The sequence below is a fragment of the Dysidea avara genome, chromosome 2 (assembly GCF_963678975.1).
Source record: "Dysidea avara chromosome 2, odDysAvar1.4, whole genome shotgun sequence".
In the NCBI taxonomy this organism is placed as follows: domain Eukaryota; kingdom Metazoa; phylum Porifera; class Demospongiae; order Dictyoceratida; family Dysideidae; genus Dysidea; species Dysidea avara.
The window spans coordinates 12,439,916-12,458,186 of record NC_089273.1 but is presented as its reverse complement, the minus strand read 5'-3'; the positions used below and the strand labels follow the sequence as shown (position 1 = coordinate 12,458,186).

The following is an 18,271-nucleotide window of genomic DNA, read 5'->3' as shown; positions in this document are numbered from 1 at the left end:
AAGTTCAAGTATGAAAATGGCTCTGATATGTGCTCTACGGTAAAAAGTGGGAGGAAGGGTGCATTTGCTCACTGTGCATATCCGTACTCACTTTTGCATTGGTTATCAGAATCTTTCTTTTCTAGAAAAGTGTTTAGATAAGTGAAATTGCCTCGACAATTTGCTTAGACCATTGAAACCCACTGAGATTTTACAATAGCTATGTTCATGTTACTCTAACTGAATATAAAATTAATATGCTGCACTATATACATGTAGGATGCATGCTGGTGATGAAATCTAAACCAAAACAGCCAAGCTGTAAAAAAAGAGTGCGGCCCCCAAAAAGGCCAGGGTGAAAAAAGATGTGAAATCCAAGGTGGCGGCCAGGAAATGGCTGTGATGGTAGGTTAATGGCAAAAATTTTAATTACGACAATTCAGGTGAATTTGCGTTCCCTCCTCCACTTCACATCTTTTTTTCATACTGGCCTTTTTGAGGGCCACACTCTTTTTTTTACAGCTTGGCTGTTTTGGTTTAGATATCACTTCTTTTTGTATTCAAAGCCACAAAGCCGGCCATAAACTGGCTTTGGTGCTTCCTTTTAACTTTTTTTTTCTGCAGGAATTGTGGAACAAAAGAAGAAATTTTGTGTACAGCTTTTTGTCTGATTAAAAATATTTCTATATTTAACAATACATGATAATCACATACTGTAGGTAATAAGGTGACTTCTTATACATAACTGAACTGTAGCTGAAACTCTCATTGTTTGTAGCTGAACTCTTTTCAGAGTGACTTGTTACTAGTTGAATTCTCTACACGGTGAATTGTTTCCAACACATATTTATACAGGGTGATTTGTTTGTAGCTGATCCCTATAGGGTAACTTGTATCTAGGTGATATCTCTACAGTTTATAGTTGAATTCTCTGCAGGGTGATTTGTTTGCCGCTGAACTCTCTACATGGTGGTTTCTTTGTAGCTGAACTCTCTACAAGGTGACTTCTTCTAGTTGAACTCTCTACAGGGTGATCTTTTCGTAGCTGAGCTCTCTACAGGGTGACTTGTTTGTAGCTGAATTATCTATAAGATTAACTGTTTGTAGCTGAACTCCCTACAGAATAACTTGCAATGCAATATAATTCTATAATGGATTAAATTATAAACGTAGCTGAATGCTCTATTAGGGTGACTGTTCTATTAGAGTATATCGATCTCGCATTTGCTACACGTAGTTGGCTTTCGAATCATAACTCAGTGGTTTGTAATCCGATTCTTCTGTACTACTGCAACGATTTTCTATGATGATTATTTCAGCTACACACCGATTTTCAGTTCATTACTCTAAGCAGTTTGCCTGGTAGGAGTGAAAACTAAAGGTTGGTGGGATGGCTGACCAAGCAATTGTTTTTTTAGCTTCCCTCCTTTCAGAGAAGAGGAATGAACATTATACTGTTGTTATGGGCTGGATCAGATGTTGCCTGTCATTTTCTCTTTTACGGTCAGCCATCCGATGTCTACGTGGTTCTCGCTCTTCTTCCAGTAGATTTTCTCATGAGAACCCATTAGCTGCAGTTGCCTTGGTAGAAGCAGAGACCGGGCTTTCCCCATTACATGACTAATTATTATGTCATTATTTGTATGCAGATCAATAGCAATGTATCTCTGTAAAATGTTATTAATTTTATGTTTATCAAAAAAGGGTTTATTTATTCATAAAAATTGATCACGTAATTGTGACACAAGTTGGGTTTTGTGTCATATCTTGATGGCCTTTACCTCGATTCTTTTCAAACCACAAAAAGGCACTCCTACGATGACTACTCCATTTACACAGCAATTTTCAGCTCATTCCTTCAAGGGGTTCACCCTGTAGGCGTGACAGACCTTCGACCTTTTTTTAAGCGAATAATCGGCCATAACTCAGCGAATGTTTATCGGATTCCTACCAAAGTTGGTACTGAGATCCGCCTTACTGGGCACTTGAAGTGTGCCAAAATTTCAGCCCAATTGGAGCACGTATTCGTGTTTTATGGCGGATTTTGCAAAGTGTGCAAAAAGAAGTAGAAGAAAAAAAACCGAAATTTGGCTGCTCGTATCTCGGAAATGGCCAAAATGATTTTCTTCAAATTTGGAATGTAGACTCCCTTACCGCGTGGGCACTTGTGCAGCAAATTTGGTTTCAATCAGATAAGGGATCACGGAGCTACAAAGGTGTGAAAATCACATTTATTTTCTTCCTGTTAATATACTCACGGTATGGCATGCTGGCTTCTCGGGCCACACGACACACTACTGTATGTCTTGATACTTTAATCAAGCAGTCGTGCTCATATTTCATATTTCTGCATATGTATCTACAGTTGAGATAACTGCACTTCAACTTGAATAGCATTATTAATAGGATTTTCTGTGCTATCATAATATACTGTAGTTACAACATGACTAATGTGTGATGAATCAAAGCAAAGCTGCCAAATCTATTTAGCTATTTTATAATTGTTCGCTATTGGCTGCATGGTAAATTCACCACAATTTATCCACCATTTGTCTCGCATGCTGATCTCCTAACATTGAAAGCTCCACCATGAATTTGAAGTTCCTTCTTGTCTATGTACACTTTTGAGTACTAAATCAATGTTTTTATTAACACAGTCAAAAGTACATACTTGTCCATACATAGATGTCAAATAACACAAGAAATTATACATATACATACGTAGTTACAATCACAGGATAATATAAAATATCCATTTTTGAGGATATGCATGTGACAAAAGCTTTCTGAAAATTCATATATGTACATAATATGGTAAGACATACTTGTAGTAGTTACAGATTGAGAACATGTTAGTAGTTGAGTAGTTGTACTAGTAACCACATAATTGTTAGTATTAGACTGAGTTACAACCATACTGGAGCTGGTTGATATAACCTGTGGTGTGCTGGTTAGACTAAGTGACCTCACAACTAAACCAACTGATGATCCTTGAAAAGATGAATTGAAAGGTAATGTTGAAATTCCAGAAGTTGAACTAGGGAGAGCTAGATGCATAAAATTCCCATTATGACTTTGAAACAAGAATAAATGAGAATACACAGTACATGATGTTTGCAAACTTGTATTTACATATATGTACATTAATTTCTGATTAAAGAGGCATTCCACACACAAGGAACAGCATTGAGATATATGTATTTAACCATAAACTTATGGTTTAATATCTGCTACAATTCAACATTGGTTGACAGTATGTGTACAGAATATTATAGAGTAATTCTAGCCATCCAATAACAGCTACAAGATGCTCTGCCATTTTGGATATCCTTTTTGTGAGGGTAGATTATGTATTAGGCACTCACATAGAAGTGGTTTATGACACGAAGTGTGAAGACAAACAGGAGTACACCAAAATGAAAGAGTAAGTCTTAGAATTTGTTTTGTCGCAAGATAACAAAAAACCTCTGTATAACAACAAGGCTGGTACTTCTGTCAATAGTGTTTAATGACAAAACAGCTTGTAAACTCAATTACAGTACCTTGCATTAAAAAGTCTGTAATCTCATCACCCTATATTCCCAAATGTTCATGTACTTTTTTAGTACACGATACAATTGTGAATAGTTTCATGCAAAGGTGAGGCAAACGGTCTACATAGGTATGCGAGTAGTATTTGAATGTTAAAACTGAACCCCTACAAGTTTGTGTAGGCAAATGGTATGTAAGAAAATCTTGCAACTCTACAAGTTCACGAAGGTAGCCATACATATTTGCAAAGGTACTGTAGACCTGTAAACTCATGAAAAATGTTATAGCTATGTAAACTTTGCCCAACCTTCATGATTATGGTTTCAGGAAGGTATAGTGAATCCTCATGACAAATTCGCAAACTTTTTTATGCAAAGTGCTGTATCTGAACTTTTACATACCCAATACATGTACCCTAGGACTTGTCGATTTATAAATTTAAAACACAGCTGCAATGTTACCATCTGCCAATCTGTAATTATAATACTTGTGACTGGATCTGGGAAAACTGGTCTTATTACCTATGACAGCATAATTGAATTACACCAAGAACACAAAGCTACATCAATAAACTATCAAACTTTATAATCAAAAATAGCTAGACTTGAGTGTTCTGCCTTGCTGGCTGCTTTTTCCAAACACAGTGACAAACGTAATGGTCTTAGGACTTATTGAAGCTCTGGCCAGCCATGATGGCTGGCCAGGCTGACGATGGCTGTATGTGGCTAAACAACAACCTGTGCCATAAATATCCTTCGTTTTAGTCAGTTTTGATATCTGAATGTTTGCCTAATTCATTGCTACTCTAAATTTCATTTTGTAAAAAAAGGAACTTTTTGCCCTTTCCTCCACTCCCTGCCCACCACCCTTTTGGAGTTTTCCTGATACAATCAACAATGAGTTAAAAATTATCTAAAATTCTGGAAACTTTTTAGCTGTTGGCTACTTGTAGGAATTAGTGAAAAATTGGTGTACAATACATACTTTAGCTTCAACAACAACACACTAAAACACTTAATACCAGAATTTCTCGATACATTTATAAAAAGTAATAAGATCAGTTTTCCCAAACTAGTTCACATTTTAGGCACTTATATCAGTGGTTGTACTTGTAAGTATATTTGAAAATGTTGCATATTAGCTTAACATGGACGCTCTGGACTTATGCTTATGCTACAACTAGTACATGTCACTAAAACACACTGTTAAATCCATACCCATGTAAAATAGAATAGCATAAATGCATACTGTACAGTATATACATGCGTACCATATCTACCTTGTTGTATAGCACTAGCTGATTTATCAGATACAACCAAATCCTCACGCAATCCTACTAGACTATCACTACTTCCATTAAAACATAATTTTACTACAAGAAAAGTGACAATCTTCTCATTGACCAGTTGGGCTTCACATGATGATGATATCATAGTTCTCAGTTGTTGGTGATCATCATTTGATAATTGGGGTAACTTCTTCAACTTAACTAGTGTAGACTGGTAATCATCAGGTAAACAATTACAAAAGTGTTCATCCAGTATCATCCAGTCTACATAGTATTTAATTGACAATTCACAAACATGAACATAATGTGACCAGATTTGCAAAAATCCAACATAATAGTGCAAGCCTAAATTTTCAGCATAAGCCACTGATTGCAATGGGTAAAATATTTGTGTAATCGTAAATTTTTTAAATGCTTTGTTCCTTGTGAAGAAAGGGTCCAATGATAAAAAAATTATATCATCTTATTCGCCTCCTCAAGAGGAGTTTGAAATTCTGTTTCAGTGCAGCAGATTAAAGGATACGTGAGTTATGGGCATTTGTTTACATCATGTCAAAACGATCATATGCAATCAATCTTTTCCTTCACTGATTTCGTCTCTGTATGTAGTGAAGAAAGGTGATATAAGGGAAACTTACCCAGTAATGGATCACCCTATTCATGGCGAGCATAATGGTGAAAGTCTGCATCTACTGCATTATGTTTGTACGTAAGTTACAGCCATTTTTGTAATCGCCTGTACTTTATTTTCCCTGTACAATTTGATTTTCTGTTGTTGGTACTTTGTACGGGTGTAATCCCAACACTTGTTGGCATACAAGGCTAAAACTTGGCCAGAGCACACACTTGGCTAAGTAGATTATAAATGTTCAATAACAAAGAATTTAAAAAATGCATCACTATGTGGATTTTCACAGATCCAGTCACACATCAAAGCCACTTGTGGAAGTGGAAAAATCCATACATTGGCGTGTTATACATATTTACATATATAACAATTACTTTGTTCAATACCAAAGTAGAGATTTTCCCTAAGGGAGAGCTATGTTTTATACTATCATTCATCTCTTGTTTCAAATCTTTCTATCAACTGAATCCCTATATTTTTAAAATACACTACGTATATTTGTTTAGTTTTTGTTGCAGAATAATTGTATGTATACATAACTGTGATATACAGATCGTGTGACTGAATCCTAAACATAGCTGTGGACCTATATATATGTGATATTATCAAGTAGTGTGGTGTTTTTATGTCTCCTTTTCACTGTGCTGTTAGTAAGAAACGCAGTCAATATGATTGATCGCAATGAGTATGCACTGCTAGATCATTAAGTGATGTGTCATGGTGCTTGATCACTGCTAATCATAAAGGGGCATACTAATCTAATCGTGAAACTACAGGTATGGTATCTACTAGCTAATAATACATACCTCTTAGGCTCTTACGTACACGAGTGCTTTAAACGGTATTGTGACATCTATAACACAGAAAGTACTGTTGATAATGGTTCCATTATTGAAGATGACAACCAGAGATTACAGGAAAGGCAAGGCACAGAGGGCAAACACTCATGGGAACTCCACGACCACATTTCTAGATACGGATAGTGCATGTTTGTATTCATGGCTTCATGCACATGCTCTACAAGTGTACAATATTATTACCTGATGGATTCATGAGACATGACAGATCCGCACTTGATCTGATTCTAGTAGTTCTCATCATGTTCACTGGATGACCTGTGGAATATGTAATGTTAAATGATGAGTTTGCAAGGTGGAACTATGTATGCATACATACTGTATTCTATACAAGTTTAAGGAAAAATAGAAATTTTAAGTTCTATTAGGGATCTTAGAAAAAGGAGGGAAACAAGAGAGGTCACTTACACCTGCAGATATACTGTGAACATTTAATCCCTAATCCAGTTATACCAAGACCAAGACTGAATTAGGGATTAAACGTTCACTAGCATATCTGCAGGTGTAGGCGACCTCCCTTGTTTCCCTACTTTTTAAAACCAGGCTTGCACCCACAGCCAGCCAAAGGTCGACTGTGGGCACATGCCTGGTTTACTGAAATTGTTTTCGTAAAAGTGTGTGTGTGTATGTGTGTGTGTATTGTATGTGTGTGTGTGTGTGTGTGTTTGTGTGTGTGTGTGTGTGTATGTGTGTGTGTGTGTATGTGTGTGTATCTCTATCTATGTTTGTCCGTACGCACCCACGTGAGCAAAATTTTTAAATGGTAAAAGCAGCTTTTACATAAGAAATGAAAGCAAAATGAAGGTTGTACTAAACTTCTACACAGGTAAACTTTGCTCTGAGGTGGCTTCTTTTCGGGGTCTGAAATATGGGTGTGGCGAGTCTCCTCAGATTTTGTGATTACCTTCCCTTTGGGTTTTACAGGCATTTAACAATTGAGAAACAACAGTGCTATCCTTGTAGACTAACAGGAATAGCCTATCCTTTCGAGTTTGGGAAAGGGGCATATTCCCTACATATGTATGCAAATGAAAATGAAGAGCAGCTCTGAGGCTTTGTCAAGGGAATGTGTGGGAAAAAAATACAATAGTCAAACGATAAAACAGTTTAGAAGATCTCCTGTGCGTAATATGCTGTTAAAAGCGGTTTGTTTAACAAGCGCTACCTTAGCAGTGCATAGCAATATAATTGAAGAATTACAAAAATTTCATGAATTAAAAAATCCAAGAATTCTACTAAATTATTAAATGCTATCCCACTAGGGACATGTGAGAAGGCTAAAACCTGTGAATACAGAGAATCTAAAACATGTAGCTAAAATGTTGAAGAACGCAGGAAAAATCCCAGACCCAGTGGTGACTTGATCCCATGCAACATGCAGTCTAGGCATGTGCCAGAGGAGACAAAGCAGTCTGGATCTGTGATCTTCTCTGCATTCAACCTCTACTTAATCATTGACTTCTTGCCATCAAGGGTTTTTTTATTAAATGCTATCCCACTTAGGACCCGTGAGAAGGCTAAAGCCTGTCAATACAGGGAGTCTGAAACATGTAACTGAAACGTTGAAGAATGCAGAAAAAAATCCCAGACCCAGCAATTACTTTAGTAATATTGCACAACCAAAAACCTATTGGTTAATTCCAGATGAGTTAGCTAGCTGCATGGCACTTGGTTTTCAGAAGTACTGTAGCACAAAACTAACTTGTTTTCTATGATCACTAATCGAACTTAAAATGTCTAATCTTTACTTAAACTTGATTGGTTACTTTTTTGTAACATTATTATGACTGGTGAACCCACGCATGCTACATAAAAAAAAAGGATGGCGCCAGACCAGAATTAATGTTTTCGTCTGAATGCATGCCCCAGCTATCAAAAACTACTTCAAAAGTGCAGTGGCCATTACGCTTTGCTTTCAGCTATGTTTAGCCTGTTACACAGCATTACAAATGAAGAACAGTGTTAGAATTGCTTCTGCTATCAATCCAGTCACCACGGAAAATACGAACAATTGTTTACAAATGTACTGCAGGGAAGCCACACATCACACTACCATGAATCGGCACCTAGGGCTGTCAGCAAAAAGAAATGAGACACAAAGGAGGACAAAGGTAAGTCCATAATGGATGCAAAGTATGTACTGTGGTATCCCACAAGGCACGTCTCGGGATGAAGTGACATAGAACAGTTAAAAAATCAAGCCCATAGTGTTAGCTGTTATCGAGTTACGCTTGCCTGAAGGCATCAGGCATTCAGTTTGTCAGAAGAAAATTCTATTGAATATATTTTATAAAAAAAATAAATAAAAAAAGTGTAACATTTTATTGGAAGCCTTTAGGATTGTATTGAGGGAACTTTTGGGCTTGGTTATACCTAACCAATACCACCAAGGTGCCAGGATGTTGTTGTGAAGCTGGTTTTTGGGTGAATATTTTGGCTAGGAAAACCCAAATCTCCATGATCCCTAATATACAGTATGGCATAGTACGGTTGGAACGCAAGTTAAAATTTACCCTCCAAAGCTTCTTGCAAGAAAGTCACCAAAGCTTCGAAACTTTGTTGATTATGTCATGTTAGTAATTAATGATCATAATTGATAGGTGTATACCCATATGGTCTCACACTTTGTTGCAGCTGTAGCACTACTACAGGCTCTAGTACAACTGTTTAGACTACAAATATGCCATGATCTTATCGGTGATACATGCATGCAAGGAGCACATGACTTTTTGAATGAATATACGTACGTAAATGGCAGTATCCACAGTTACAGAGCTTTAGAGGAGTAAATCCACTTTCAAAGGTTACAAAACCTACAAAAGTTTCAAAGCTTTTGAAACTTTGTTTCAGCCCTAACTGCTAGTAAAATTACTAAGTAAGAAATCATTGTTGTATACAGGTTTGTACATACATACATTAATATACTGAAAACTACATAGAGAACGTGCATACAAATGTGAATTGTCTAGTAAACTAAAGTTCAATCAAAATGGACATTTATCACTTACATTTTTTAGTTGTTGTAGTAGTAGTACTACTAGTTACAAGTCTACATTTTCTTCTACCAATAACCTGATGGTGACTACTAATGGAGTAGTTGTTTGCTCTGTCATCTGATGGTCTATCATCAACACATCGGATAATGATATTGTCTACTGCATAATTGTCTAACTGGTTAATACTACTTGTTGTGATCAGCCTTGATGGGCTAGTCTTGTGGGTGTGGTCTGCAAGTGAATAATTAACATTTTACATTTTATGGCATGTATTATATCATGTAAACAAAAGACTATTCCTACAAATCGTCATACAGGACTTTAACAACTGCTATGTAAATACTTACATACTCTAGATATTTTAGTGCAAAGGAATTTTGAAATTCAATATTTTATCCCCTTAATTATTAAGTCTTGTAACTGTACTGATTGCAAATGCACTTATCCATTATATAATTTTCCTTGTCTATAATGGTTGGCCAGAATGTGAATGAAAATATTACTAAATGGTCACTGTGCTTTGCTGTAATTGATAGTCGTTTAAACGACAAATAAGTGCTAGGATTTTTAAATTAGCTAAAGAGTATGGATTACGGAAATAGAATGTACAGCTGTTACTGTAGAAGATCACCTACTGTACACCTGAAGCTATATTAGCGGATATTTAAATCATCCTCACTTATTGCTATAAAATGACTGAAGTATACATACATCTTGTACCAGAAGGTGTAGGAAATCTCCCTAGAATATTTTATTCACTCCAATTGACTTTCCCTGTATATATAAACTAATAAAGCAACAACACAACTCCTGACTCTAGTATAATATGCAGTTTACTAGTACTGTGTAGTGTGAGTCATGGAGGGTTACATTTTTAAAAGTATCACCTAAAACTAACCTAACCTTCATGACAGCCAGGTAGTATTGGTTAGGTATATATAATCAAGCAAAAAGCGTCTTCTAAACAACCCTTAAGTAGTTTTGGATTCAACTATAGTTGGCTTTTATCACTGTTCTACGATGCTTATGTAGGTTCAAGGGATGCTACTTTTGCTCATAGCAGCTGTTGTAATGCATTTACCATTTGTATCAAATTTCTTTCTCCATTACCGTGTGTGTAGATGTTGATTTGTGGGTAGCACATCATGGCTTCTTGCTAACTTACAGGCCTATAAGTATGATTGTTGTTATGGTATCATACAAGGAGAATTAAGAAGTTTAAAATCGAGTAGTAAACTTAAGTAGTAGTAAGTAGTTAGCTAACTTGTAGCAACACTTGCAGCTACATAATGATTATATTAGTGCACATTATTTTTTTATTTTACTTATGTGCGTAGCTTGTTAATAGTAGAAGCAAATGTCTACTAGCATACATATATGTGGCTACTTGCAAGTGTAGGCAAGCCATCTTGTTACTTTACTTTTTATTATTATGATTTCTATTAAAATTTTACTTACATTTGTTTCCCTGATTTTATAATTATGTAATGACTGGTGAATTTTCACATACCACATCAAAGGAAAATATGGCACCAGGCGTATCAAAGAAACTTTTGAGTCTGAATGTGCACCCCAATTATTAGTACTGAAAGGTTTTGCCTGTCACGTGGAGTTGCAAACATAGACCAGCACAAAAAGTGTCTCTGTCAATATTCAGTCAATAAAGAAATTTACTGATGATTCTTATTTAGGCTATGTCACATATAGTATACGTATTTTGACGTGTGGTTGTTAGTACAGTAGTTTAAATCCAATAGATACACCTTCAAGCAAGACACAAGTGTGTAAACTGATTAGATACTGGTGACATTTTTTTGTCACTTGTGTTATGTGTTTTGTCTAATTTCAGTAACAGCATTCTTTAGAAATAATCACTAGTGTATATAAATCAAATCCAAAACAACAAAGTATGAAAAGGTATGGCCTACCGAAAAAACAGGCTAGTACAAAAAAGATGTGATATCAAAGGTGGCAGCCAAGAAATAGTATAAATATCATTGCGGTCATTTCTTGGCCACTGCATTTGATATCACATTATTTCATACTAGCTATTTTTGGAAGGCCGCACTCCTTTTTGGAACTAGCAGTTTTGGATTAGATATAATTTCATTTTGTGTTTCTATATTCTGATGTTTGTCCACCATTTTTATTTTTCAGGTAAAACAAGAACTGGCATTTAAAGGACTTTTGTGCTATTTCATTTATTACTTACTGAACATCACATAATATCAAGACACACGGTAGTGTGTCGTGCAGCCCAAGAAGCCGGAGCGTAACACCCGTAGTATATTGACAGGAAGAAAGAAAACTCACTTTTCGCACCTCCGTAGCTCTGTGCTGCCTTGATGAAACAAGACGATTTTTGCTGTGAACACTCCCTCCACCTTCAGGACTCCACATTCCAAATTAGAGCAAAATCGCCTCGCGCGTTCCCGAGATATGCGACTTCAAAAATTGGCTTAGTTTCTTCATTTTTTTTTCTTCTTATTTTTCTTCCTCTTTTCGCACACTTACAAAAACTGCTATAAAACGCGAACGCCATATCCGATTGCCTTGAAATTTAGCACATAGAAGGGGGGTATATAGGCGCATCTCTGTACCAACATTGGCTAGGATACGATAAACAGGAAAAGAGTTATGATCGATTATTCACGAAAAATAACACCAATATGTTGTCACGCCTACAGGGTAAACCGCGTATGGGAAGAAGCTGAAAATCGGTGGGTAATTAGGTTAACTATTGAACCTCAAACCTTTTGTGGTTTGAAAGAAATCGAGTTAACAACCAGGAAGATATAATGAAAAAACCAACAGTGTGTAACAATTACGCAATAGAGATTAGCTAATAAAAAACGACTACTTGCCACGCCTACCAGATAAACCGCTAAGGGGAATGCTTTGAAAATCGCTGTATAGATGGAGTAATCATCTTAGAAAGGCTCTTCAATGGTGTAGAAGAATCAGACTTAAAGCCACGGAGTTATAACACGAAATCCAACTTGGTGCAGCAAGTGCGAGATCGAGATACTCTAATAGAGCAGTCATCCTAATAGAGCAGTCACCCTGAACAGAATTCAAGAGATCAGTTAGAAATAAGTAACCTGTATAGAGATCAGCTACAAACAAGTCACTCTGTAGAGAGATCAGCTACAAACAATTCACCCTGTAGAAAGATCAGCTAGAAGAAGTCACCTTGCAGAGAGTTCAGTTACAAAGAAACCATCATGTAGAAAGTTCAGCTACAAACTAGTGACCTTGTAGAGACATCAGCTAAAAGAAGTTACCTTATAGAGAGTTCAGCTACAGAGAAACTATCATGTAGAGAGTTCAGCTGCAAACAAATCACATGTAGAGAGTTCAGCTACAAGCAAATCTCCCTGTAGAGAGATCAGCTAGACGAAGTTTCCTTGTAGAGAGTTCAGCTACAAACAAATCACCGTATAGAAAGATTAGCTAGAAGAAATTACCTTGTAGCGAGTTCAACTACAAAGAAACCATCATGTAGAGAGTCCAGCTGCAAACAAAACACCTGTAGAGAATTCAGCTAAAAGTAAATTTCCCTGTAGAGAGATCAGCTAGAAGAAGTTTCCTTGTAGAGAGTTCAGCTACAAACAAATCACCCTGTAGAAAGATCAGCTAGAAGAAGTCACCTTGTAGAGAGTTCAGTTACAAAGAAACCGTCATGTTGAGAGTTCAGCTGCAAACAAATCTCCCTGTAGAAAGATCAGCTAGAAGAAGTCACCTTGTAGAGAGTTCAGTTACAAAGAAACCATCATGTTGAGAGTTCAACTGCAAACAAATCTCCCTGTAGAAAGATCAGCTAGAAGAAGTCACCTTGTAGAGAGTTCAGCTACAAAGAACCATCATGTAGAGAGTTCAACTGCAAACAAATCACCTGTAGAGAGTTCAGCTACAAACAAATCTCCCTGTAGAGAGATCAACTAGAAGGAGTCACCTTGTAGAGAGTTCAGTTACAAAGAAATCATAATGTAGAGGTAGAGAGTTCAGCTACAAACTAGTGACCTTGTAGAGACATCAGCTAAAAGAAATTACCTTGTAGAGAGTTCAGCTACAAAGAACCATCATGTAGAGAGTTCAGATGCAAGCAAATCACCTGTAGAGAGTTCAGCTACAAACAAATCTCCCTGTAGAGAGATAAGCTAGAAGAAGTTTCCTTGTAGAGAATTCAGCTACAAACAAATCACCCTGTAGAAAGATCAGCTAGAAGAAGTCACCTTGTAGAGAGTTCAGTTACAAAGAAACCATCATGTTGAGAGTTCAACTGCAAACAAATCTCCCTGTAGAAAGATCAGCTAGAAGAAGTCACCTTGTAGAGAGTTCAGCTACAAAGAACCATCATGTAGAGAGTTCAGCCGCAAACAAATCACCTGTAGAAAGTTCAGCTACAAACAAATCTCCCTGTAGAGAGATCAGCTAGAAGGAGTCACCTTGTAGAGAGTTCAGTTACAAAGAAATCATAATGTAGAGAGTTCAGCTACAAACAAATCACACTGTAGAAAGACCAGCTAGAAGGAGTCACCTTGTAGAGAGTTCAGTTACAAAGAAATCATAATGTAGAGAGTTCAGCTACAAACAAATCTCCCTGTAGAGAGATCAGCTAGAAGAAGTTTCTTTGTAGAGAATTCAGCTACAAACAAATCACCCTGTAGAAAGATCAGCTAGAAGAAGTCACCTTGTAGAGAGTTCAGTTACAAAGAAACCATCATGTTGAGAGTTCATCTACAAACAAATCTCCCTGTAGAAAGATCAGCTAGAAGGAGTCACCTTGTAGAGAGTTCAGTTACAAAGAAATCATAATGTAGAGAGTTCAGCTACAAACAAATCTCCCTGTAGAGAGATCAGCTAGAAGAAGTTTCCTTGTAGAGAATTCAGCTAAAAACAAATCACCCTGTAGAAAGATCAGCTAGAAGAAGTCACCTTGTAGAGAGTTCAGTTACAAAGAAACCATCATGTTGAGAGTTCATCTACAAACAAATCTCCCTGTAGAAAGATCAGCTAGAAGAAGTCACCTTGTAGAGAGTTCAGCTACAAAGAACCATCATGTAAAGAGTTCAGCTGCAAACAAATCACCTGTAGAGAGTTCAGCTACAAACAAATCTCCGTGTAGAAAGATCAGCTAGAAGAAGTTACCTTGTAGAGAGTTCAGCTTCAAAGAAATCACCCTGTAGATAATTCAGCCACAAACAAATTGCCCTGTAGAAAGATTAGTTAGGAGAAGTTACCTTGTAGAGAGTTCAGCTACAAAGAAACCATTCTGTAAAGAGCTCAGCTGCAAACAAATCACCTGCACAGAATTCAGCTACAAACAAACCACCCTGTAGAGAGATCAGCTAGAAGAAGTTACCTTGTAGATAGTTCAGCTACAAACAAATCACCCTGTAGAGAGATCAGCTAGAAGAAGTTACCTTGTAGATTATTCAGCTACTAACAATTCACCCTGTAGAGAGGGCATCAAGAAGAAGTCACCTTGTAGAGTGTTCAGTTACAAAGAAACCACCATGGAGAGTTCTGTAATAAATATATGTATTATATATATATAATTTGTACATTTACTGATAAAATCAGAAATATTTAAAGTACATCTGCTTCATGTTTTCTTCTTCCTGTGGTTAAGAATAAAAAAAGACAGGTCCCGAAGCCGGCCGGTGGTATACAAATACAAAAAGAAATGAAATCTAATCCAAAACAGCCAAGCTGTAAAAAAACAGTGCGGCCCTCAAAAAGGCTATGGTGAAAAAAGATGTGAAATCCAAGGGGAGGCCAAGAAATGGCTGTGATGGTAGGTTAATGGTAAAAATTTTAATAACAGCAATTTAGGTGATTTTTTTGCCAAGACCAAGCGGCACAAAAATTCACCTGAATTGTCGTTATTAATATTTTTACCATTAACCTACCATCACAGCCATTTCTTGGCCGCCACCTTGGATTTCACATCTTTTTTCACCATAGCCTTTTTGAGGGCCACACTGTTTTTTTACAGCTTGGCTGTTTTGGATTAGATGTGACTGTCTCTGGGAAAACTGGTCTTATTGCCCCTTTAAAAGTATCAAGAAACGTCGGTTTAAATATTCAGAGTGTTGTAGCTGGCCAGTGGTGGTAGCTATGCATACCAAATTTTCACACGTTTCACAACAATTTCTTACCTTCCAGATCATCCACTGATGAAGTAGCCAACAGCCAATTTTTCTGCCATTTTGGATAGTTTTTAAACTGAGGTTGTCTGTATCAGGCAAGTTCCAAAATGTTGGGAGACGGGGGCCTGGAAGGTGGGCAAGATGGTGTTCAAAAATTGAAAAGGAACGTGTTGGGATGAATTAGGCCACATTATCGGCCATTCAGGGCTCAGAACTGGCTAAACTGAAAGGAAATTTACGGCACAGGTCATTGTCGAACACCACGGAGCTGTACAGCCACACATAGTCATCTTCTGGTTGGCCAGGGCTCCATCAAGACTCCAGACTACTCATATGGATTGCCACTGTGCTGTAAAAAGGCAGCCAGCAAAAGCAGACCATTTTACTCTGGTCGACTGTGACAGTGAAATTTGATAGTACATTCATTAAGCTTTGTGTTTGGGTAAAAAAAAATCAAACTTCCTGTCTTGGGTGATAAGAACCATCTTCGCAGATCCAGTCACATATATGACTGTTCTATAAGGGATTTTTAATGTACTCTATATGCTGTACATGCATGCATGGTTGATGTTCACATTATAACTCATTGATTTCCATTACATTACTGAAGGTAGATACCTTTATAGTTACCTGACAAGTAAAAAATTCAATTAGTTTGCATATATGGTTTACCAGTACATTCAGTAGGCATGACCACAATTTACACTGTTCAATTAGAGTATATCGATCTTATGTTTATTACGTACATAATATGTTTATAACCTATTTTATTGACTATTTTTTGTAGTACTATAATAGAACATACATTTTCTTGAGCAATTCTAATACAATGCACATAAGTTAATATTCTACAGTTTCCATGGATGGATCTGTGTAATTACATTGTATTAAATTAGAATCTCTATTTACAAGGTAGAAATTCAGTAAGTTGAGCAACTGACAATACTGGCAGAGTGGTAAATAGTTAAGCCGTGTAGGTGTGGAGCTTATTTGTTCGACTGCCAAGCATTCGTTTTTATATCCTTTTTTACCTCTCCATAACTGTTCTATTAGAGTATCTCAATCTCACTTGTCACATATGTTTGGCTTTTGCTTTTAGTCTCCTTATCTAATACTCTAAATATTTTCAAATCTGCACTATGATGGCTAGCCTATCGGCATACTAATTTTTAACTTGTTTCTATAGTAGTTTACCCTGCAGGAATAACAAACACACACACTCGTAATTTTTTGAAAATCTCTTGTGATTAGTGCCACTGTTACTAATCTGTACCCAAATTTGAAGATACATGCACTGTCATTATGCTCTGTATATCCCCAAATTTGAAGAGAATCTAATACGGCTTGCAAGAGCTATAATTATGGCAATTTAGTAAGTGGTGTGAAACGATGGAAGATGAAAAAAAGTATAAAGAAAATTAGAAAAAATTTAAGGAGAGTATCTCAATGATAGCTTAGTTTAAATCTTGTATGAAAGATGTCCCACCCTGAGGGATCTTTAAAACTATTGGCTTTTTCTGTTTAGCCATTATGAAGTACAAATGCATGAAAATTATGTTTTCTTGGTTGCTGTAAAACACACACTCATCTGTAGCATACCTAGACGGCTTTCCTTAGCTGCATGACACACTGCCATATTTCTTGATGTTGTTACAGATAATTGATTATAAAGATAATTGTATTCAACTAGGAAGCCTATCAATTATTACTTGAGCACTGATTAGATCAGAAAGCTACAGTACCACTGACCCAGAAACCAGAGTAGCACAAGACATAGTCTAACGTGCATACAGGGGCAATTTTAGGGCGGTTTCTGCGGTCTGAAATAGTGCATGCCCCCTACGATTCGTCTGGGCAATAAAAATTAGAGAGTTATACATACTTAATTATATTATGGCTTTTCTATTGGCAAAATGTCATACCTTTTCCTCTGAAATTACCTTGACAGTGTTTGTGACCTTTTTTTTTGGTCTTCAACTTGCAGCTAGGCTGGAGTAGCAATTCCAGAGAACCAGAAAGCCCCTCTGAAAATTTTTGATCCGCCCCTGACTTACGTATACAATTATTTAGAGACTACTAAATTGACACAATAATAACTGAGAGGTAGCATTTCTCCTTTTAAAAAAAATAGTCTTGACACTTGATTCGACATGTGCAATAACCTATATCATCATACCTGTCCACAGTTTATCAGGAAGATCAGTCATTACAGATATCATGTTAAACAAGTAACAGAATCGTTTGTATTCTCTTGTAGTGCCTAACTGAACTAGTAAAAGATTGATAATCCTCTGACATCTGATTCTTGAGCTTTCTCCATTGACAATAAAACTCTCCACATCACTAGGAATTTCTAAATGCTGTTTTAGAGTTTTAATGGTCAGTTTACAGTTAGGTATTAAACTCTGATACAACAAGTTGTAGGATCTGGTCAGAAATGAAAACTCTGTTAAAGATAATAATACTATATAATAGGTCAATTATAACTGTTATCATACCAGGTTTTCTCATAATCACATCAATCACTTGTGGTCCATACAAACAGTCTGGATTGCTGGCAGCTGTAATAGAATAATAAAACAATAATCATTCACATTACAATCTAAATTATATTTCACATGCTGAATAATTATCACACTGTTTTTCAAACAAGATGCATGCAACATGACTATCACTTGAAGAAAGAGGCCCACTTTAAAAATGATCACAAATACAGTGATAGATTAAAGGGAGCTGATAAATTAAGCTATTATTATGTGAAATTTGGGGTCTTTATTGGGTATGATATTAGTGGTTCAAATAATTAGTGGAATAGTTTTGGTAACGTTTTATTTCAC

General features: G+C 36.5%; 1 protein-coding gene across 6 annotated transcripts in view; it reads right to left on the bottom strand.

The window, feature by feature from the left end:
• The window catches only part of LOC136246619 (uncharacterized), an 82,404-nt gene that overhangs the window by 50,113 nt on the left and 14,020 nt on the right, over window positions 1-18,271 (bottom strand). For all 6 annotated transcript variants that reach the window (XR_010696681.1, XR_010696684.1, XR_010696682.1 and 3 more), the window contains exons 4-9: window positions 17,933-17,995; window positions 17,611-17,880; window positions 9,292-9,510; window positions 6,467-6,541; window positions 4,790-5,062; window positions 2,805-3,026 (exon numbers count right to left, since the gene is read on the bottom strand). Coding sequence is in view for 1 of the 6 variants with exons in the window: in XM_066038143.1 (XP_065894215.1) it covers window positions 2,805-3,026; window positions 4,790-5,062; window positions 6,467-6,541; window positions 9,292-9,510; window positions 17,611-17,880; window positions 17,933-17,995 (1,122 nt within the window). In the remaining 5 variants the exon portion in view is untranslated. The remainder of the gene's footprint in view (window positions 1-2,804; window positions 3,027-4,789; window positions 5,063-6,466; window positions 6,542-9,291; window positions 9,511-17,610; window positions 17,881-17,932; window positions 17,996-18,271) is intronic.